This window comes from Convolutriloba macropyga, chromosome 14 (genome assembly GCF_964194025.1).
Source record: "Convolutriloba macropyga chromosome 14, txConMacr16.3, whole genome shotgun sequence".
Taxonomy (NCBI): Eukaryota; Metazoa; Xenacoelomorpha; order Acoela; family Convolutidae; genus Convolutriloba; species Convolutriloba macropyga.
This window is the reverse complement of record NC_134481.1, coordinates 43923700-43947955: the sequence shown is the minus strand read 5'-3', so window position 1 is coordinate 43947955 and position 24256 is coordinate 43923700. Positions and strand designations below refer to the sequence as shown.

Here is a 24256-nt window from a genome sequence, read left to right as displayed (position 1 = left end):
GCGAAAGGCTCTCAAACGACCGACAAGCAGTTGGCTTTGTCAGTAGCTAGCCACGTTTAAGTGAGGCTAATTTCAACTTGATTCGACTCCGGAACTTTTAGTTTTCCAGCCTTGTTAGTAAATTTAAAAGAAACTGATTTTTTGAAAATTTGCAAAATATTGCAAAATTGAAAAGAAAAGCTTTCAGATTCCGCAGTGAAAATGTTCAAAACTTTTTTCGTCTCTGGAATTATGTCAAGCAACCACTCTGCAAGACTTGAAAAGCTTGGTTGGTCAGTAACGGTGTAACGGTCGATAAACTCGAAAAGGACAAAAAAAAATTTGAAAACAATTTTGAAAACAATTGCGAACTTCAACAAAATCTTGCTACAAATCAAGATATTAAAATCTTAAAAACCATTTCATTGTCCCACGGAACTATCCAGTATCCCTAATTCTAGCTCTAAATAGTTTCAGTGGCTCATAAAGATCCATAAACTTGGAACTTAATAACAATTTTCCGAAAATTTAAAAAAGAAACTAAATTTTATCAAAAATCGCTTAAGGTGGGGTCAATAAAATATTTATAATCACTCCATTAACTCTAAAAAATATGCGACAGCTTATCATCAAACCTTGGAGAAGGTCTCTAAGACCCAGGTGCCGGAAAAAACGATTAACAAATTTTAAAAAGTCAAAAAAAACTTGAAAAAATGTAAATCTTTTAAGAAACTACTGATATTAAAACCTTGCAAAACATTCCTTTACAAATAGAAACTATGCAGCAACCTATTATCAAAACCTAAAGGAGGATATGCGGCTCTTGAGCCTGGAGAAACCTAAAAACTGACAAAAAATTTCAAAAAAACTTGCAGCAACTAATAGCAAGTTAAAATAGCAAAAAAAAACTTCTAAAATTGGAGATAAAAGTTGAAAACTAATCCACGGCCAAAAAAAATTTTCACCAACTTATTATCAAAACCCAACGGAAATTTTCTGTTAGGCTGAAAAACCTCAATGATGACAATAAAAAACAAAAATTTGAAAAAAATTGCAAAAAGCAAATCCCTTGCAAAAATTGCTAAAATTTGTCATATTAAAAATTTAAAAGCTATTCCCTGGCAAAAAATCTTTCAGTAGCTTATAATCAAACCCAAAAGGATGTTTTCTGGCTCCTGTATCTCGAAATACGTGAATAATGAAAAATAAATGTTAAAAAATTGAAAAAATTTGCATTTTTTGTCAAAAAAATTAAAAAATTCGTGATGCTAAATTGTTGAAACCATTCCAATACAACTAGAAACCATGCAGTAACCTATTATAAAACCTAGAGGAGATTTCTTAAAACCTAGAGCTGGAAGAACTCAAAAATGACAAAAATTTTCAAAAAGCTTGAAAAAAATTGTGAAAATTAGTATAAAATTGCGGGTTTTTAGCGATCGGTTGCTCATCAGGAGCCACGTGGGGGGGGGGGAAGGGCACCGGTGGGCTAATGTGAAGGGAGGGAAGGGGTGAGCAACAGTGGGGTGGGAGGCAACCGCGCGGTGGGTGGGGGTGGGGCAATAGTGGGGGTGTCTTCAACCTCTAAGAACCGCCCTTTGCACCATAAGTATAAGTCTCCAAAACAGAGCTGAAAAACTCCAAGAGCACTTAGAGCCCGCTGTGCGCTACCTTCTTATCACGTTTTTGATGACGAAAAGGAAGTGTCAGACGAAAAATCAGTCAAGCGAAAAATTGCATAAAAAAGACCGACAGGACTATAATTGCTACAAACTTCGTTTGAGAGCAATTAAAAACTGTTTAAAATGGTTATCTATTTGCACCATTCTGTCAAAAACACTTTTCAAAGTCAAAAAGTCATTCACTAAACGCAGCGCTCAATCAAAAAATTTTCTCGCTCCGAAAAAATTAGTTCACAAGTCAATTTTGCTCGCTTCCGCTTTTAGGCCAAGAACTTGTCTAAACGAATAGTACTTCCGGTAGCAAACCTCAAGAAAACCAAAATTCCTCTTCAAGTCGTAAAAACTAAAAGAAGATCAATAATAGTCCCAGCTATCACTTTGCGGCTATTAAAAACGCTTTTTCTTATTTACATTTGAATACTTTCGTATCTAGATAATGAACAATTTTTCATGCAAAACACGCGCAAAAATGTTAAACAAAATTGGGATCTTTCTGCTAGCGTCCCCCCAGCCTTATATAGCCGTTAAATTTGCACCCCCCAAAATCTAAGTTTTCGCGAATTGTGACAGCGATATTTGCATTTCATTGAAACAAGAGTGCAAGAGTGTCTAGATAGATTGAAGGCACTTTTAGAATAGTTTCCTTAAGAAGTTTTAAAAAATCAAGCCCTTATTGTAGCCAAAACACCAAAAATGATCAAATACAGAAATTTTTATTGATGCTTACGTTATATGCAACAAATTTTGGTTGAATACGTAATTCTTTCAAACCATAGCTGTGCTAGCTTTTAGTAAATGCATATTGCTCATATATGTTCACGTATAAGATTACGTAGTTTTAACAATATGTTTACACATTTATAAATGGGGGTGCCTAACTAAGCGGGGGGGGGCGCTAGCAGAAAAGATCCCAATATTGCGGAAAAATGTGAATTAAACTGCACGATATTTCCATCAACAGGGAGATTCATTTTTGGCAGCCTATAGCCTAACAACCCAACCCAATGACTAGTTGTAAGATTGAAACGACTTTCCAGTGCCTCTACATAAAAAAATCTCTTAAAACACTCACATGTATATTTTAAAAGGCTGAAAGTCTGCAATGCCAGAAGTTAAAATGCCAGTTCTTACGTAGCCAGAAGTTGACTTCCCTAGACTTTTGTCATTTAAAAGCGTGCGCGTTTCGTGTTTTAAGCAATGGTTACGTGACTCCGCAGAAGTCACTTCAAAATTCTGACTTAGTATCTCGATTCGCTTCGCGGTTCTGGATAGCCGCCAGAAGTTCTCAGTGACTTCAAGCAGAGTCACGTAACCATTACTTAAATCTCTTCTAAATTTTATCGAATCGGCCAAAATTAGACGAACCCCCCCTTAAGTTCAGAAAGTGTTTAACCTGTTAGTGTTTCCAATCTGTCGTTCCACGAAGTATCCGGTAATTGGAGACCCTCCGTCCTCCACGGGTGGATCCCATTTGAGCTTAGCATGGTTCTTACTCACTTCAGCCACCTTCAGATTCTCAGGCGCCTCGCTCACCTCTGCAACAATACGCTTACATACCCAGTATATCGAAACTTGATACAATTTGATAAGACATGCATGATCTTGAAATTTCTCGCAAAACTTGAATCATTTTGCCAAGAACTTGAAATTCCAACATTTCATGGTAAATCTTGACAAGATCTTGGTAAGATTTTATCAAGATTTGTCAAGTTTTAGCATGTTTCTAATCAAGATATATCAAGTTTCGATTCACAGGGAACTCATCTTATAAATCTACCTATATCTAACAGTTGGAAAAAGTGAGTTATCTCCAATCAAACAAAAAGATTAAAAAATAATTACTTTTTGGGTTTGGATGTGATACTGCGGCAATTAATAAGTACATGAATATACATTTTATCATGTAGTTATATTTTTTTCAGCATTATTTTCAGCTGCAAGTTTAGGGTGTCCGAGAAAACAAATACAACTGTCAATTTCATACTCTACTCTGACTCATATTGATGGCAAAAAAATTTTTCACAACTACATGTACAAATGTGAGGGTGGAGCTTTCGAAAATTTTAGGTCTCAGAAAATATGAGACACATTATACAGAATAGGTTTATTCATTTAGAAATAAACATACCGTATGGATCTTTGGCGGTGAATCTCTTCGTCTCTGCCGGGTCACTAGCTCCGTACTTGTTCACGGCAAACACTCGGAACGTGTACTCGTTACCCTCAACTAAATCAACAACACATCAGGTAGGAAATTGAAAAAAATTGAAGCGGTTTTAGAATTTCATTTTATGAAGATTTATTTGAAGCTTCAACAAACTAATTAGGCCAGTTATTACTAATTTCTGCTTAAGAAAATTAAATGGCTTACACTAACAAAGTATTTCCTAAAAACTAATCATAGGTCCTTAAACTGGTCGGAAGAGGTCATAAAACTCTTCAGTCCATGATATCTTGTGGACAGAAGGCCTTTACCAAACGGGTTCAAAAAGAATTCATTCCAGTCATAGAAATCTTATGAGGACTTAGAAAAATGAAAAAAATCTTTTTTAATGCAGGCTGATCAAAGTTTGACCTGCCTACATAATGATGTACCTACAAGCAATATCTAAGCAGATATCTATCGTACTAATGGTTGAACAGACAAAACTGTTCTCGTAAAATAGTCCCTGTCAAAACAGTCCCGGATAAAATACGCTGATTTGTTGACAATTAGCCGAAATTACGCACAATTTTAATCAGAAGCATAATTCTTAAATTTTGTTTACTAACTGATACGGTCAGCTTTTAATCTGGCGATTATTACAGCTTATGTTGTCTTGGACTGTTTCGCGCACTCTCACTGGATCTTTTTGTCTCTGACATGTTTGTAAACACACGTTACTAATTTAGTCATCTTTAAAAAAAACAATTGTAGTGGGTATTTACCTAATTTCTTAGCATTGTACTTCTCGGCAGGATGATTGGTCTCGATTGGAACCCAGTTGCCTCGCTTGTGATCAATCCTTTCAATGTTGTACCCTGTAACCGGAGACCCCCCATTGTCTTTGGGAGGTTTCCATTGCATGGTCGCAGCCTCTTTATAAACTTCAGTGAGTTCAAACTCCTCAGGAGGGAGGGGTCTGTCGAGAACTTTGACTTTAGCTTTGGTCTCTGCTTCACCGAACGGGTTCTTCAACTTGACAGTGAAATCGCCCGAATGGTTCATGTTCGGGTCTTTGAGTCGGAACACGACTTCGTCATCTAACACCTCAATATCGTAGTCGTCACAGGGTTCGTCGTCCTTTTTGAGTTCGGCAGTCGGTTTGGGCTTGCCTCCCGCGTAAGGAACTCGGAACTCGAGAGGTTTGTGGGCTTCTCCAACGATGTCATCAACTTCTTCGGGAAGCTCGGGAGCAACTGAAACATAAAAAACGAAGAATCAAGAATGAGGTCATATAATCTGATCAGATTTAATCACGATAGTTTGTGCTGAATCGACCACGGAAAATTTCTTGTTTGAATTTTAAATTTTTTAAAAAAAATATTTGATTGAAATCTACTTAAAATAATGCAGCAATATATTAAAAGTTGACTATACGAGATGAAGAGACGATTATTGAAACCCAAAATTCCGAAAACAAGTACAAAAACATAACCGACTAAACGTCGGAGGGACTAAATGGGACTAATAAGTTTAATAGTGGGCTTCAAATAACCACATTAGAGGTTAACATATACCACTATTAAGATTTAAAGTAAAAATGACACCAGTTTCGGCACACTTTTCATTTGACTTTTAATATTAAATTGCCGCCAATTGAATTCAGCTGCTTGAAATTGTGATTGCGAGAGAATTTTAGATCACGAGAAACGCAAAAAGTCAAGGGCGTAAAAGTCACTCGAAAAGTCAAAATTGTCAAGCGAAAATTTTGCATAAAAAAGACACACACGTTTACAATAATTGCTATAAACTTCGTTCAAGAGCAATTAAAAATCATTGTTCATACATTTAATTTAAATCTTAACAGCTGGTATGGCCTTAACGTAATAGGATTCGGTTCAGAGAACAGTTTTTCAGTTGAGCAAATTTCAGTTGTTTCAAAAGTTGAGCTTAAATTTAATTTTATGAGTGTGAGCTTAAGCAATCATTAAAGACGCAAGTTCAAAAATAAGGGCAAACAAAAAAGGCAAGTACAACAAGGGCCATGTTCTACGTGACATTGGGGGGGGGGGGGCGGTTTTAATATTTCAAATTCTGCCAGGAATGCCAAGATCTCGCAGGTTCTTTTACCTTCTGGTTCGTGTATCCGGACTTGGGTCTCTTTGCTGGGAGGTCCCTCGCCTGCCTCGTTCACAGCCCTTACTCTGTAGTCGAACACCTCATCAAACGGCTGATCTCTCAACAGACAGTCAGTAGCTGAAATGAATCACAAATTAGTAGTATTATTAATCAAACACTTCATTTCTTTAGTATTACTAAGTCAGACAGTAGTTTTGGATCTAGTCTGTTTCAGCCCTCCAGCTTGCTGGGCACATAACTTTTAAGCCCTCAAGGAGCGAGCGAGCACTGGCTATTTTTTACATAGTAGCATGCTATAAAAAATACATAATTTAATAGTGGGGGCATAAAAAACACGGGAGGGGGGGGGGGGCAAAAAGAAAGTGTTAATATAATGTGAACTAATTTAACATAAATAGAAAACGTTGATCAAAATTTCCATTCTCCGCTTTTGAAAAATCGACATAGACAACCCGCTCATTTTACTCAATTTATACCTCAATAAATTTACCTCAATAAAATATGAACCATACGAGAGAATAATGCAAAATATCATCAGATATATTGACGATTGAATCTGATACAAAGTTTGAAAAGTTAATTAATTGAGGACAGATTGTGAAATTGATTCCTTACTCTGGCACTCCATAACTTCGTCATACTCTGGCTCCTCTTCATCTTCGTCCACTTCTTCATCATCTTCTGGCTTCTTTTTGGGTTTCCTCTCAATGACGTAATGGGACACCTTGGACCCTCCGTCGTTCTCAGGTGCATTCCATTTGAGTTTCACGGAGGAATTGGTCACCTCCTCCACCTCTGGTTTCCCAGGAGATCCAGCGAGATCTGAAAAAACAAGGAACCTTGCACACAAATGCTTTTTTGCCAGATTTGACTCGCTGGCAGTTTCGAGACACTATCATTTTAAAGTTTGGCAAACATTGAAAATATGATCAAAATTAAAAAGACGAGAAACAATGAGCATCATAGACAAATGACGTAATTTTTAAAAATACAGCACGTGACCTGAGAAGAAACAGAACTTAAAAAGTAAGGAGTTGACATTAGGGATGAAATACTTAAAATGTACTCTTAATATCAACTTTATCGGGTCTATAAATAATTAAATTGATCATGAGATGTGGGCGTGCTTTGGGTGATTAGTTTCTAATCCTTCATTATTATAATCCTTTATTTTCTCGAAGTTTCCAAGGCACGTGCATTAACCTCCTCCTTCCCCGTCAGGGGGTAGCGGCCACGGAGAGGCCGAGTGGAGCGCCACCTGACTGAACACCAAAGATAATGGTCCACCGAACTACTGATTTATGGACCAATGAGACTTTTTTGACCAATAATGATAAAACTGTCGGCTAAATTTCGAAATTTTTCCTTGTCGGCTAATTTTCCCAGCACCTTTTCGTGTTATTAAAAGAAGAATTGTGTTAATATTCTTAAGAAACTTGTGACATCAAGAAATAGTCTATCATTTCCAACTCGTGTGTCCACATTGAGTGAAAAACAATAATTTCTATTGAACATCAACAAACTTACAAATGGGTTCTCTCGCAACTGCCCGTTCACTCTCCTCACTGGGCTCTCCTGGTCCAGCGGCATTCACAGCGAACACTCGGAACACATACTCCGATTTGTGCATTAATCCAGTGCATTTGAATTCCAGCTCGTCTACTGGAGTCTTGTTAGCCTTGATCCAGGCCCTAAAATCATACTCTCATATGCAACCTCCTGATATCAATGACAAAACTTCAAACACCTCCCTCACCAACACCTTCTCCGCGAAGTATGTGCTTTTTAAAATAAAATCTGAATGAAACAGAAAGCTTGAACGTAGCTTATTAATAACTTCAAAACTGCTACAAGGCATCGCTTGACTAGGCTTATCAAGTCTAGTGAAGGCTTGCCAAATCTAAATAATATTTTAAAGTTTGTGCGATAATATGTCATTGGATTTGCATTTAATTATAACTAAACCAGCAAGTAAATTAAAAATATAACCATATGGTTAAATATACTTGAAACAAAGAATAATTCAGATAATTCAAGCAAAAATATAAACATCAACCAATTTTCTAAAAAAAATTCTGTCTGTTTTCGTGACAAAACTTGGAATCTTGCGATGCCTTCGCAATGGGCAAAATATCAATTATAATCTAGGTGGGTGGGGGGGGGGGTGGAGGAAACAGCTACTAAATCTGTACCTGTTAGTACCAGACGCAGAACTGGCACGTCTGGCAGTAGGTCTCTGAGTAACCTCGCTTCTCTCAATGATGTAACCAACGATTGGCGATCCACCATCGCTTTCTGGCTTCTCATATGCCACCGTGATGCTGTTATCTGTCGTCTTAGTAGGAATCGGAACCCCTGGTGCACTCGGAGGGTCGTACGGTAGTCGGATGCAGACTGGTTTGTCTGTCTGGAGTGGGTCGCTGGTTCCGATCATGGTCTCGGCAGCCACTCGGAAGTGGTAGTTCTGTTTCTCTTTCAGGTTGGCGAGAGCAAGTTCTGTCTTGTCAGGCGGACAGGACATGACCTGGAAAAGGAAAAGAAATTGAGGAACGCTAGAAATAGAAAAGGATCCGAGTGTAATGTATTATGAGCAGGGTGTAGATCAATCTAGATTCTTCGGACGTGTCTTCTGTTGCAGGAATTTATTTTGAGGTTTAAATTTTAAATCACTATATGTGTTTCGAATAAATTTTTTTGAATAAATTAATACGCTCTTATTTGTGGGTTTATAATGCAATAAAATCTAATTTTCAACGTTGCTTTTCAGTAAATTCGAGAAAATTTTTAGAATCGTTATCGAAAAATCTAATAGCCACATTTTCCATAGATAGATTACTTCCCACATTTTTCCAAGTTTTTTTCAGCCGTGCTTCGAAATTCATTTAAGATAGTCTTCCGTTAGTCTGTTCGAAATAGTCTTCAGAGAAATAGATCATCTTATGATAGAAACTGTCAATCAAAACCGATATAAACTCTAAGATGCTTATCAGTTTACGAACAACGTAAACTCCTATCTAATTCTAAACTTCTTGACTAAAAACTTGCAAATTTTATATGAAATTTTATAGTGTGCGATAGTTGAAAGTGGATTTTTAATGGTGGCAGATACCTTTTCCCACTTCCCAGTTCCGTCTTCCATCTTTTCCACAATGTAGTTCATGAGAGGGGATCCACCCATCTCTTTTGGTGGATCCCATTTCAGAGTACATCCGTCTTCTGTTATGTCTTCCACCTGTAAAAGTAAAAACAATCGCAAAACATTCTTGATGATTAAATGTATATGAATATTTGAACTTTTTCTGTTTCACCCCTATCTCTCAGTTTAGTGGGCACATATTTTCACCCCCCCCCCCCACCATTTCATAGTGTCTGATGTTTGAGAGAAGTGAACTTGGTTGAAGAGTGGCGATCTTAGCCAGATCCCCCATGGAAATTAGAACGATTTCCCGCCCCTTGATTTTTAGCCCTTCGCCTTGAAACAGAAAGCCAAAAAAAGTTATGAATCAAATTTTAATCGTAAATTTTTGACGACGCATTTCGTGCATTTGATGCAAACCTTAAGATTCTCCGGAGGCTCCGGTTTGTCCTGGACGTTCAAATTCATCTTCGCTTCCTGCAGTCCAATTTCGTTCTCCATAACCAGATCTATTTCCCCGCTGTCTCCCCTCTCAGATTGGGGAATCTCAAGTTTGAGAACACCATCCTCGTCCACGATCTTGACTCGATCTGAGTTCTCAAGAGGAACCCCGTCTTTGAGGAGTTTGAATGTCGGTTTCGGGTGGCCAGAGTAGGGGATATCCAGTTTGACTGGCTGACCGGCTCTGACGTTCATGTTTCGGAATCTCGATAGATCGAATTTGGGCTTTGCTGAAAAAATTATCATGTGTAAGTTGCATTGTCCATTATTGCTCTTTTTCTGAAAATTAAATTCTAAGAAATAGAAAGTTAAATAATTTATCGTAATCATCACTTTGTCTGTTCACATCATAAACAGCCTCATTTTTGAGCTACAGCATAAACGAATCCATTTCCTGATCTTTATTAATTCGTCTTCAATTAGACCTAAGATTACAATCATGTAAGGGACTGTTTATGCTCCCCGATCGTTGGGGGGGGGCAGCAAAGAAACAAATTGCAAGTGGGTGTCCCCTCCCATAGGGTGCAATGTTTCAAACAAAAGTTGCTTTTGTTCTAATCCTCCAAACTTATTTGGGGGTTTCGAAAATTATATCAGCCTTACTTTTTTGCGAAGCAATTTTGGCCAATAGATATCTTTTGCGGAGAGAAACAAGAGTAGCATAATTTTCAATTTTCTTTCAATTTTTTTCGCTTTTGAGGAGTTTTGCACCTTTCAAATACAATACAAACCTAAATTTCTAAATTTCAAATACAATACAAATGTTTAATAGAAATCTAGAAACATTAAATCGTTTAGAAGTGGCTCAAATAATATAAAACATATCCAGTAAATTCAAGATATGAAATAATTGAAAAAAATGTGCCCAAAAAACTGAAATAATCTTCTTTGTTTATCGATCGAAAATTTTTTTTTCAGCAAAGTTTTTGCAGACAATGAAAGACATAAATACTGTGGCAACCCTAAAATTGATTTAAATTACTAACCAAGCTCAACAAGGATTTGCCAAGAACTTACTTTTTAGTTTTTAAAAGAACTCAAGAAAGTAATTGCTAATTTTTAGACAAAAATTTAGGTTTCAGATAGAAAAAGAGATGCCGTATTTTTCAAATATCAAGTAAAGTTGTATGAAAAAAAGATAGTGAGTAACGAGTGAGGTAGGAACATTATGTGAGCTTGAGTCTTCAGATCCCTGTTTTTACGGATATAGAACAATGATATCCTTGAAAAGCTTTTGAAAACACGGTGACTACTTGAAAAGTCATAAGCAGACTAATAGAAAAGTCATAACTTTATTTGGTTTTCATTTTAGCGTTTTATATTTCCAAAAATCAAAAAAAAACTTTTATGATTGAGAAAATTAAAAGTTTTAAATGCAAAATTTTTTACAAGTGACAGTGAAAAATTTAAAACACCTTTGAATAGTTAAAAAAGGCACAAAAAACTAGAGAGTTGTTATATCAATAAATCAATTACCGATGTGATGTTAATTCTCAAAAAGCAATCACTAACACTTTAAATTTTTCCCCTTTTCTGTCATTTTCACGGATAATGTCCTCGAACATTTGTTCCTCCGTGAAAATTATTCTTTAAAAGACAAATGTATCCTCCATATCTGAGGTTCCAACGTGTTGTTACAACAATCTCCTGATGCTAGTCCAAAGAAATAATTGCTCTGCTTTGAAACCCGTCAAAAGTGTTTTATAACATCTTTGACAAAGAACTCTCAACCTCTTTCTCTTTACTAAAAACTTTATACAAAGTATTTAAACAAGGTTTCAGTTATGCCACTAGTTTTCGACAAAAATATCCCAGTTAAGCGTGATTTTTATTAAAGTGTAAAAGCAATAACTTACGTTTTCGACGAAAGGCTCAAAAATGAACTTCTTCGAAATTTTTTATCTTTTATACAAATAAGGCTGATTTTTGAAAACGTTTTCCAGTTTCAACGCTTTTTGGTAATTATATCGTTTTCTGATATAGCTTAAATTCACGCATCGGATCGATTGAGAATATTTTTTGAAAGTTACAAAATTCAATCCAATCGAAGAAAATTTTCCGCATTTTATTCCTTTTCTGTTAGGATTATTTTTCTCCGATTTTCATTGCTTATATGGTTGTTTTCTTGAGACTTTCTTCGAGTCATCTGAAGAGGTACCAATTTTCAAAATTGAATACTAGAAAAGTGTGTAGGATTAATTGATGTGCAAAAAATTTTTAAAAAATAAACATTCATTACAAAATGTTTCACATTTCTAACAATCAGCTGAAAATTATATACAATATTAATGCAAGCAATTCCTCTATATAATGCACTTCAGTTATTCAATAATGGACAATTTTTTGACAAAACTGACGCGCGAGGTCCAGAAACATAACTTTCACAACCAGAAACATAGTTTGAATAACAAGAAAGCTAATCAATACAACTAACAATTCAGTTCGAATTCGTCCGTTCCCAGAGATGGCATTCCAGTTCCAGCCTCATTAACAGCACTCACTCTGAACTTGAGAGGCTTGTATGGTCTCATGTCAGTGAGAGTAAACTGCTCTTCTTTGATCATTTTCGGGCTAGCTTTGCTCCATTTGTCAGTCTCCGGGTCGTACTTTTCAAGAATGTACCTATAAAAACGGAGTCATTAACTTTTTTGGATCTAAGCTGCCCCCCTTCCGTGTTTTTTATGCCCCATGCCCTCCAATTTTAATTTATGTGTTGTTATATACCACGCTACTTTGTAAAATATCACGTGCACCTGAGGGGCGTAAAAGTTATATACCCACTAAGCTGGGGGGGGGGGGGGGGGGGGCGACGTGACGCTTTTATATAAAGCCATATCATATTCTATCTCATCATTAAAATGATTCCTCTTTTATTTTCAACCTCAATTGTCTAAACTATGGCACAAACCCGTATAGGGAGAAAAGAAAAAATTGTTGCTGACAAAACTCTCGTAGACCCATTAGAACATTCAAAACAGGCCAGAAATACAGAAGACAAGCCAGACAACAGCCTGGAGCTGTTCTGTTCGTTCACCTGAGAGCCGTATGGTATAAAGCTATTTGGAAGGAACTATAATCGACAGTCAGAATTTTTAAATGTTTGGACCCCCTTCTAAGGAGAAGTTGTACCTCTAATTAGACTTTACAAACCAAATCAATACAAAAACATTAGAAAAGCATTAGATTGTTCACATATTAAAATGAAAAAGAAAAATTTGTTCATGGGGGTCAGTTCCCATGTGTCTTTATATGAAGGACAGTACACATTCCTAGTGAACCAAAAACGTACCCTTCGATTGGTCGACCACCATCTTGATTGGGTTTGTCCCATTTCAAAGTCATTTCTTTCGTATCGACCTTATCAACTGTTGGTTTTCCTGGCGCTCCAGGTGCGCCAAACATGTTTTTGGCTTCGATCGGCTCACTTTCGGTTGCCGGACCTTCTCCGAACTGGTTCTCAGCCGAAATTCTGAACACGTATTTGGATCCCTCCGATAGCTTGCTGCAGACGAATTCGTTGTTCGGGTGCAACTTGCCGACTCGGACCCAAGATTGACGAGTGACGTCACGCCTTTCGAGGTTGTACCCGATGATCTCGCTTTGACCATCGTCTTTCGGGGGGCTCCATTGAAGTGTGATAGAGTCTTTGGTGGTTTCAGGACAGACAATCGGAGGGTCGATGGGACCGGGTTTGTCTAAAATCAACCAGGTAAACAATGGAGAAATTGGAACAATTGATTGGATTAATGGATTTTCTGCCAAATGCAATCTGATATAATGGAAAACATCTAACTCTATAATAAAAAGCTTGATTTTGCTATTCTGGTTCAATTTTTCTTAAGTATTATATCAATTAAGTTTATTGAATATAAAAACCATTAATTTATCTGAGAGCATGCTAATATTTATCTATATTAAAATTCTTTTTTGAATAATAAATTTTTGAATAAATCTTGTTTGTTTGCATTTTTATTTTGACCAGTACAAAATTGGTTAAAATGGCGATAGGACAAAATACCCAATGTGCCGAACATGCTTGTAATACTAACTGCTAATTTCTGATCGGACTACTGAGCGAAAAGATCAAGCAACCAATTTCCTCTTTATTGGATATTTTGGCCCAGAGAAAATTGTCATGAAGCCGGTTATCGTTGCGTGGAGATCAAGAAATCACTTTCAAGATGAAGCAATAAGTAAGATGATCAAAAAAGATTATATATCCTCAAAATTTTAACAGCTAACGAAATCTTAGCCCCCCACAATGGTTTGTCTATCAAGAATTAAAACTTATTACAATTTGGATTTCCCTCACCCAATACGGCGTGCCCCCCGCCCCGTTATACAACACGTAACATTACATTGTAAGTTATTATGAGACAGCATAACACGTGGCCTTGGAGTAGAAAGCACCCACGAAGCTGGGGGCGCAAACGGAAAAGATCCTACAATTTACTACCAGTACATAGCGTCTTTAGGATTAACTGAGGATAACATAAGAGCGACACAGAAAATGGTTGAGATGCAAGAACCAGGCAAAACGTACCAAATACAACCAGATTACAAGTTCCTTCGAAGGTTCCATGATCGTTCTTAAGCACCAGTTTCAAATTCCCTCTATGCTTCTTGTCCGCGTGTTTCACAGCTAATTGTGCTTCCTTGTTGGTCATAGGAGTCATCAGCTCCTCGTCCTCTGTTGGTTCCAGGGGCTCATCGTCTAGGAACCACTCGGCGGTTGGGGGAGGGCTTCCGTTGATTGGCACTTTGAAGTCTATCGGCTGACCTGCCTTCACTTTAATGTCTTTCATGTCTTCCAAATTTATGCTCGGAGGAACTAAACACAAATGTCTCTTTTTTTCATATAAAGCATGGGAATTAATTGACCCAATTGTTATGAGGTACTAACTGCAATAAAAAACAATGATATTTTACACCATTGCGTATTCAGTCCTAAAAATGTTGAAATAGGTCAAATACGTGAAGAGCTTTGGGGCTTCACAACAGCAAAAAAAAGAGCTTTTGGGGCTTCACAACAACTTTAGGGCTTCACAACAGCACGTGAAGAGCTTTGAGGCTTCACAACATGCTGGTACTTACTTTTGGGAAGCTCAATCAAAGTCTTTCCAGACGAGTCACTGGGATCTCCGGGACCCATTTCGTTGACAGCCCGGATCCTGAACTCGAACTCCTTTCCAGTTTCCAGATCGAACAAGGAGCACTGACATTCGGGAGTCTCAAAAACATCCTCCCAGTCCTCGTCAACCTCTTCGTCTTCATCTGGCTTTGCGGGTCGCTTCTGGACAACGTAGTTGGTGATGTTGGAACCTCCATCGAAGTCGGGAGGCTTCCACACCAGATGGACAGAAGTGTCTGTTATGTCATCGCACACAGGGGCAGTGGGTGCGTCAGCAACGTCTGAAAACAACAGACCTCTTATTAAAATGTATCAATGTGGTGTCATTTCGATCCTTGTATCTTTTCCGTTTGTGCCCCCCCCCCCCCCCCCGCATTACGTTATGCACCCCAATTACAGAGCACGTGCCATTACATGATAACTATTATGTAAAAATATGGCACGTACGTCTGGGGTTGCAAATAATATGCACCCACTAAGCTGGGGGGGGGGGGGCACAAACGGAAAAGATCCCGATCCTTTTATATATTGGCCAGATTGAGTAAGTAAACGAGGCTCTGTCAAACTTTTTTTTAATCAAAAGGTCTAGCACTCAAGACATGAAAAAATGAGTTTGCAAGATTGCTAGCATTTTCCTCTGTTATAACCTTTTTCTAGATGATGGCTTAAACTTATTTGTTTGCTATTATTGACCTTGACAATGATAACTAAATTAGTTCAACGTTAAATGTACTAGTATTTATCGCAAGTGAATAAGAGTGACAGTTGTTGTTCTTTTCTCATCAAAAGTGGTTGGTTTCCGGGGATTGGAATAGAAGTAAACAGACTGTTGACTAACAGATGGGTTCCCTGACAAGGATGGGTTCGGTGGGTGGACTGTGGTCTCCTGGGCCCGCCTCATTCTCTGCGCTTACTCTGAACATGTACTCTTTCATCTCCACCAGATTGTCACAGGTGAAGTCTGTCCCACTCACCGGACGCTTGTTCGCCCGGATCCATCTAAACAAAATCACAACAATAACATACTTTGCAATTAAGAAAATAAACCGACTAACGTCGGACAAATTGTTCTCGAACGATAGGCGGGGGAGGGGGGGGGGGCAATTTAATTTAGCTTAGAAATTCTTATGGGTGCAAAAATTCCGACCTCTTAGGGTTCGAAACCGCGACCTCAAGGATAGCAGTCTACCATATTAACCACTAGGCTACAACGGCTTTGATCCTCAACCGCTCACAATAGCTTTTATATTAGCAACAAACAATGAGAGCGATTGATATCACTCAAAAATGAAGAAGTGAAGCGTGACAAAGTCAGTTGTTAAGTCACAGAATGTTCGAGAACAACCGCGCAAAAACGGTCAAGCAAAATTTTGCACCAAAAAAAGACACACACATTTACAATAATTAGAAAAAACTTCGTTCGAGAGCAATTAATCACAACAGCACAGGTTAGGGGGTAAGCCGGAGGTTGGGGGGGGGTACAAACATACGCCTGTTCCTGGATCAACATTGTCACAATCACACTTCCCTTTTTCAGCACACAGTTTTTGAATTCTGAGGGAACACAATGAGTTGCAAATCTAGGTTGTTTTTTTCAGTAAAATCTCGGTGAAATAGTTAGCTTGATTTGAAAACGGAATCTTTGATTAGATGACCCAGTAGCAAGGGGGAAGTTGCGTGATCATTTCGATCACGCTATCAAGTCTTCTTTAAAAATGCTAAAAGTTGATCGCTTAAAAATGTCTTGCAAAATTATTTGGTGTAAGGACAATATACCCAATGCCAATATACCCAACATGACAAATACAAGTATTCAAAATATACATAATCTTCCATCCTAAATTTGAAAGTACACGAACGATTACTTAGCATAAAATTTAGCTAGAGTATTTCGCCATGTCTCAACGGCCATGGCCATGCTTCAACGGCCCGTGGGGCCTGACAAGAAATGATCATGATATTGCATTATCCACGTATGTATGATACAACATACTTCCAAAAGATAGTGATAAATTGAAACGGATATATTGAGCGGAAAGATCAAAAGGAATAGATTGGGTATAATGGCATATTGGGTATTTTGGCAATGGGCATATTGTCATGTAACCAAATACTTACAGTATATCTCTGATATAATATATTGGCTATTTTATCCTCTCAGGCTGCAATTTAGTTGTTTTTACAGAACTTGTATAAAAACCTGTGTGGAGAAAACAGAACGTTCTCACCGAATTGTACGCTTGGAAAATTATCATATTACTATTGAAAGCTCATTATATGTTACGTTATTACATATTATTACTGCTTACTATTAATATTACTTATTAAATATTATTACTGATACATTTATTACTCACAATTTGATGTTAACATATTATCAACATATTTTTGCTGCTCATTTTATGTTCAATTATTGCATATTATTACTGCTTATTATTATTACTTATTACAAATTATTACTGGTATATATTATTAGCAAATATTTGTTGATATTATTACATATTATCAACATATTATTACTGCTCATTATATGTTCAACTATTACATATTATTACTGCCTCCTATTATTATTACTTATTACACTTCATTAATGATACATTATTAGTAATAATATGTGGATATTATTACATATTATCAACATGCTATCACTGCCCTTATATGTTCAGTTATGACATAATATTACTGCTTACTATTATTACTTATTCCATATTATTGTTAATAATATGTTGATATTATTACATATAATCAACATATTATTACTGCTCATTATATATTCAATTATAACATATTTTTACTGCGTACTATTATTGAAACTTATTAATTTTCATTACTGATACATATTATTTGAAATAATATTTTGATATTATTACAAATTATCAGCATGTTATTACTGCTCTTATATGTTCAGTTATTACATAATATTACTGCTCACGCTCACCAATATCATTACTTATTACATATTATTACTGATACATATTATTAGTAATAAAATGTTGGTATTATTACATATTATTAAGATATTATTACTGCTCATTATGTTCAGTTAATACATAATATTCCTGCTTACTATTATTACTTATTCCATATTATTGCTGATATATATTATTGTTAATAATATGTTGATATTATTACATATAATCAACATATTATTACTGCTCATTATAATTTCAATTATTACATATTATTACTGCTTACTATTATTAATACTTATTACATATTATAACTTATTACCTGTCCTTTCCCTTCTCGCATCTCTCGATGATGTAACCCGTGATCGGGGCACCTCCATCATTCTCGGGCGCCTTCCAGTGCAGAGCCACAAAGTCCGCTCCCACCTCTCTCACCTCTGGCATCTTGGGTGCATCCGGAACAGCTGAACAAAACCATCAGTCATTACCACATCAATCCACAGATCACAAACGATTGATCCAAAATTGATAAATTTTCGGGTGGTACTTTTGCTTGTTACAAAATCTTGTAAGATTTGATCTGATCTTTGAAGATCTTAGAAGATATAAACTTGAGGACAAATCTTTTCAGATCTTAAAAGATTTTCAATTTTGACAATATGACACCTGAGTTTGGTTGGGGCGGGGGGTGCAAATAGTATGCACTTAGTAAATTGTGGGGGGGGGGCACAAACGGATCAAAAACTTTTACTAAAACCAAGGTTTTCCAAGAAACAATGCCACAATTGTTTGCAACGGTACCCATTGGGTCCTTCTGAAATCGTTCAAACTGAGAGTTAAGACTAACTGAATCTGTCCTCGGCCTTCTCCACCCCAGACTCAGCCCAGTCACTCTGGCCTATCTCGTTGACAGCAGATACTCTGAACTGGTACTGGTGTTCACTTCTGATCCCGTGCCCTATCTCACAGAGGTTCTCGTTCTCCAGACCCTTCCAGTTCTTACCCACTTCCTACGTTGACGCAGAGTAATATAACATAAACAGTTGATTAATTTATTCACAGGTCAGGAATATAGAAAATGAAAACGGCTCAAATTGTAAACAAAAAATTGCAAAAAATTCCATTAGTGAAAAAAACCTTCAGAGTTCGAATTTATAATTTCTACCAACTGTTTGAGAAACATAATGTCATTTTCCCGGCGATGTCAATTTATACCTAAAAGGCGCCGTCAATAAAGACGTAATTTTTCACGTTTCATCATCAAGAGTATCGGATCGTAGAAAAGGTTTTCACGTTTCATCAGCAAGAGTATCGGATCGTAGAAAAGGTTTTCACGTTTCATCAGCAAGAGTATCGGATCGTAGAAAAGGTTTTCACGTTTCATCATCAAGAGCATCGGATCGTAGAAAAGGTTTTCACGTTTCATCAGCAAGAGTATCGGATCGTAGAAAAGGTTTTCACGTTTCATCAGCAAGAGTATCGGATCGTAGAAAAGGTTTTCACGTTTCATCAGCAAGAGTATTGGATCGTAGAAAAGGTTTTCACGTTTCATCATCAAGAGTATCGGATCGTAGAAAAGGTTTTCACGTTTCATCAGCAAGAGTATCGGATCGTAGAAAAGGTTTTCACGTTTCATCATCAAGAGTATCGGATCGTAGAAAAGGTTTTCACGTTTCATCATCAAGAGTATCGGATCGTAGAAAAGGTTTTCACGTTTCACCATCAAGAGTATAGGATCGTAGAAAAGGTTTTCACGTTTCATCAGCAAGAGTATCGGATCGTAGAAAATGTTTTCACGTTTCATCAGCAAGAGTATCGGATCGTAGAAAAAATTTTCACGTTTCATCAGCAAGAGTATCGGATCGTAGAAAAGGTTTTCACGTTTCATCAGCAAGAGTATCGGATCGTAGAAAAGGTTTTCACGTTTCATCATCAAGAGTATCGGATCGTAGAAAAGGTTTTCACGTTTCATCATCAAGAGTATCGGATCATAGAAAAAGTTTTCACGTTTCATCATCAAGAGTATCGAATCGTAGAAAAGGTTTTCACGTTTCATCAGCAAGAGTATCGGATCGTAGAAAAGGTTTTCACGTTTCATCAGCAAGAGTATCGGATCGTAGAAAAAGTTTTCACGTTTCATCAGCAAGAGTATCGGATCGTAGAAAAGGTTTTCACGTTTCATCCGCAAGAGTATCGGATCGTAGAAAAGGTTTTCACGTTTCATCATCAAGAGTATCGGATCGTAGAAAAGGTTTTCACGTTTCATCATCAAGAGTATCGGATCGTAGAAAAAGTTTTCGCGTTTCATCAGCAAGAGTATCGGATCGTAGAAAAGGTTTTCACGTTTCATCATCAAGAGTATCGGATCGTAGAAAAGGTTTTCACGTTTCATCAGCAAGAGTATCGGATCGTAGAAAAGGTTTTCACGTTTCATCAGCAAGAGTATCGGATCGTAGAAAAAGTTTTCACGTTTCATCAGCAAGAGTATCGGATCGTAGAAAAGGTTTTCACGTTTCATCAGCAAGAGTATCGGATCGTAGAAAAGGTTTTCACGTTTCATCATCAAGAGTATCGGATCGTAGAAAAGGTTTTCACGTTTCATCAGCAAGAGTATCGGATCGTAGAAAAAGTTTACGGTAATCAAATTTTAATTAATCTTAGAGAGTGTGTCATGGTAACCAAATTGGTTTTACGTGCATTTGAATCAAAAACATCACGTGACGAAGGGAACTGCAACAATGAATGCAAAAGCTAAAAAGGCAGCGAAGGTCTCGGAGCGATTATGCATCTGGTATAGATCTGTAATGAATTCAGAAAATCATAAGAAACTTGCAAGATGTTCAATCCCAATCCATCCATTTTTTTCATTTAAAAGTGTGAAACCTATTACCGTCTTTTGAACGTTCCAAACATAACTTTTATAGCGATAGAGATCACGTTCATTTGTTCTCCGAGATTCATACATTGCAAAATTCTGAATCCGTTCATCATTAGTAAAAAAAATTCCAATAAAATTTATATTTGTGATGGTGGTGGTGCTGCGATCGGACGTCAGAGAATCAAGCTAATCAGGTCACTTCTCTGCCGGGTACCTTCGACATTAGTGCTGCAAGCAGAATGAGCTGTCAAGAGGAAATGTCGAGAAAGTGACTGCGGTGCTTTGGTTTGGCACGCTGAATAATTGAACGTTTTACAATTTTGACTCACCAAAAAAGACCCGCAAAATAGGAAACACATACGATATTTCCTTTTTCGTCTCCGAGCCATCTCTTCCTTTAATTCATAATAGGCATTTCAACAGCATCTTATTGGTAAGAAAATTACAAGTTTTTCTTTAAAAAAATAAGTTCACCTTTCTTCAATTGAGGTTCACAAAATGCTTTTAACAAGGAAAAAAAAGTGAGGATCTATTAAATAGGAAAAATAAACCGAAGAGCTATTGCAAGGAGAGTAAAATTCATTGTCTCCAGCACACGCCTTTCTAGCAGCAAACAATATTCATAAACAAGTCAAAGCTTTGTACAGATTTATAAGCACTTCAATTTCCCAAAAAAAAACTTCAACAAAATTAACATTTTTGTGAGATAAACTTTCCAAGATTTGCTAAATGTCATTAAAAGTTTTTCATAACTTCATCCGTTTGGTTTGTCAGAACTAATGAGCTCTCAAAGAACTGCACGCTTTTGATTCAAAATAATTGATCATTACATTTGTAGGTGTAGTACCTGTCGAACAAATAAATTAGACAACTGATATGCAAGTCCACGCTTCTGACGCTTCCAAGCTATATAAGCCCCTGACAGTCCATTCGGTAACAACCCCTCAAACAGAGGAAGCTTCTTGCGGTCAATCTTCCGGGGATCCCTGGCTCCGTCGCCGAAGCTTTTGAGAGGAATCACCCGAATCATACCGTGAGGAAACTTCTCCCCTGGAGGAGGACTCCCGAATAAGGAGGTCTCTCAGTAATGCGTACAGACATTTTGTCATTCTTCTCAAGCGCAAAAACTCCGGCAAGTCGAAACCGGCAATTTTCGGATAAATGATTCTAGAGAATCTCAATTATGTAGAACAAAATCAATTCAAAACTTGAGACAAATTCATCAGCCACGAAAAATGAACAGGAATTGTACCGTAAAGGCAATTCTCCAGGAGAAACGTGTGTATATTGGCGCAACAAATTAGTATACGAAATGGAAAACACAGCGGGATTTCGATCTCCCAAAGCGCCGCAGCTGTCTCGAGTAACCAGACACAGCTGATTGATGCTCAGCCCTTCTTCTAGTTTTAGCTTTCTTTTTCAATTTCTTTTTTTCTCTTTCTCTTTTACTTACTTATTCTTTCTTTCTTCCCCTCCCTGACAAAACTTACCTTCCTGCCTAACAATGTCCAATAACAACTGCAAACGCGGCTAGCCAGAAGAAGTACTCAACGACAAGTATTCGCAATCAAGAAAAGCCAGTAAAAACCCTCCAACGTGTTAAAAATGGCTTCGTACCCCAGTAACAGTGTACAGTTTAGAGATAATGTCCCGAACTCAAACCCAAAAACTCTTGAAACTGCTGTTGTAATAAACTTAATCATTAAGGGTTGTACATGAATTTCTTCGGGTTCTTCGGTGGACAACTGATAAGCAAGTCCGAGTTATGCCATCAATTGTTAGTTATAAAATTTCCAAAAAATTCTTAAAACCCAGTTAGAAAATGATCGAATCTTGTGCTATCTTAGACCAATGATGGGTTCGAGCCCAAGACATCCAGGTTCTCGCAATAACTAATCTTACAATCGTTTTTGTTGTAACAACAGACTTCATGTCTTAACGATGGCAATTTTGGTAACCCGAAAATCAAGAAGTAAAGCTTGAAAAGGTGACTTGTGAAGTGAAATTGAAAGAACGTTCCAGATCAAAGCAGCCAGGCAACACAATTTGCATGAAAAAGACACATATAATAACAAAAACTGCCCTAAACTTTGTTCAGGAGCTATTTGTTACATCAAAACCAAAAGTAAACAGAACCAAAAAAGAGACAATCAAAGTACAACTTCAAACTGAAAATTTAATTAGGTCTGTGAAATGGAGTGGCTATTTGAACCCCGTTGAGAGCCCGCTTTAAATCAGTCAGCCGATCAACTGTATTATAACTACCACCTCGGGATGCATCAAAAAATTTGAACGCTTTGACACTCAAAAATAGGGGGCAAGAAAAACCATTTCTGTTTTAAGAAAAAGCAAGCAATTACCAAAATGAAAAATTAACCAATCAAAAAACTATTTGATATTATCACTGAATCAAATAGCACCTAGGAATAATTAGTAGAATTCAATAAGATAAGAAAAAATATATGAAATAAACACTTAGATTAACAAGGAGGCGCGCTAATGTGGGATGGGATATCATTTCCCGACCCCGCTCATCCACAATAGTGTTTCAATTGTCTGCCAATTGAAACAGAGATAGAACGCGTCTAGAGCAGTAGTTCAAATTATATTTAAACTTGGAAATTATCTTAACACAGACACACAGATTAAAAGCAGAAATCTGTTCAAAAAGGGGCTAGATACCAGTGAGACAAAAAGTGTTTTATTTCACAAGAATTAACACAATTTCAAAAATGAGAACGCAAATTCAGATCAAAATAAGAGAAAGGTTACAAAAGATCAAAAACTTAAACTACGTCCCCTCAAAAATCAATAAAACTTGACAGCAATCAAAACAATTGAGAAGTGTTAACTATGCAGAACCAAAATGCATTTTAAAAAAATGAAAACACTAAATATAGAAAAAAGTCAAAAATTCTCCGAATTTTTACAAAATCGATTTTAAATCGTAAGTCAAAACAGAGCCTATTTGAATTTAAATTTACCATTCATTTGGCTGTTTATCATCAATAAACAGCCAATTGAAGGGGAAATTTAAATTCAAAAACGCTCATTTTTGAATTACAAAATTTTAATAAACCAGATTAAATAAAATTTCCTTTGATCTTTGAAAAAAACAGTAAGTAGTAAAGACCAGAAACCAATGGTGTCCGCCATTTATAAACTTTTCTTATGCAAACTGCTGCAATCAATGAGATGAATGAGATGTTTCATTATTCATACTGTAACAAAGCTACAAAAAAGCCAAAACATCAAAACAAGAAGCATCAAAACAACAAAAAATGAGATCCAAAAATAAACTAAAGTTCAAACAGCAAACAAATAGTGAAACTCCAATTTGTAAAAAAAAAATGGTGTTAAAATTTGAAAACCAAAACCAAACTCAAAAAAATTCTCACAAATTTAATTCACTAGAAACAACCAAACACGTTTGATATTGAAGCAGTCAAAACCTTTTGTTAATGAGAGAATTTATTAGTCGACAAAACAATAATGAGGGGTCAACAAATACATTTTTCCCGTAGTCTGTTATTGTTTTTGAAAAACATTTTAACTAATTTTAAAACCCTTTTCTGTTATTGAACACATTTTGCAAATTCAATTGTGTTTCTATTGGAAAACAATTGGTCAGTAAGCAGCCAAAATACTTGATAGGTCCAATTGAAAACAACAAAGTTTGACCCAAATATAAAATGAATGAAAAACCAAATATCGACGAAACTCCAAAACTTTTTACAAAACGCAAGGTCGCCAATTTG

General features: G+C 36.7%; 1 protein-coding gene across 13 annotated transcripts in view; it reads right to left on the bottom strand.

The window, feature by feature from the left end:
• LOC142353434 (twitchin-like) overlaps positions 1-24256 on the bottom strand; it is a 238763-nt gene that overhangs the window by 90582 nt on the left and 123925 nt on the right. For all 13 annotated transcript variants that reach the window (XM_075405674.1, XM_075405670.1, XM_075405667.1 and 10 more), the window contains 16 exons: positions 18468-18630; positions 17943-18084; positions 15550-15710; positions 14675-14992; positions 14124-14411; positions 12870-13275; positions 12015-12202; positions 9500-9810; positions 9053-9175; positions 8136-8467; positions 7471-7634; positions 6559-6765; positions 5935-6060; positions 4590-5060; positions 3790-3888; positions 3055-3196 (listed from right to left, as the gene is read on the bottom strand). In XM_075405674.1, the coding sequence (XP_075261789.1) occupies positions 3055-3196; positions 3790-3888; positions 4590-5060; positions 5935-6060; positions 6559-6765; positions 7471-7634; positions 8136-8467; positions 9053-9175; positions 9500-9810; positions 12015-12202; positions 12870-13275; positions 14124-14411; positions 14675-14992; positions 15550-15710; positions 17943-18084; positions 18468-18630 (3641 nt within the window). The remainder of the gene's footprint in view (positions 1-3054; positions 3197-3789; positions 3889-4589; positions 5061-5934; positions 6061-6558; positions 6766-7470; positions 7635-8135; positions 8468-9052; positions 9176-9499; positions 9811-12014; positions 12203-12869; positions 13276-14123; positions 14412-14674; positions 14993-15549; positions 15711-17942; positions 18085-18467; positions 18631-24256) is intronic.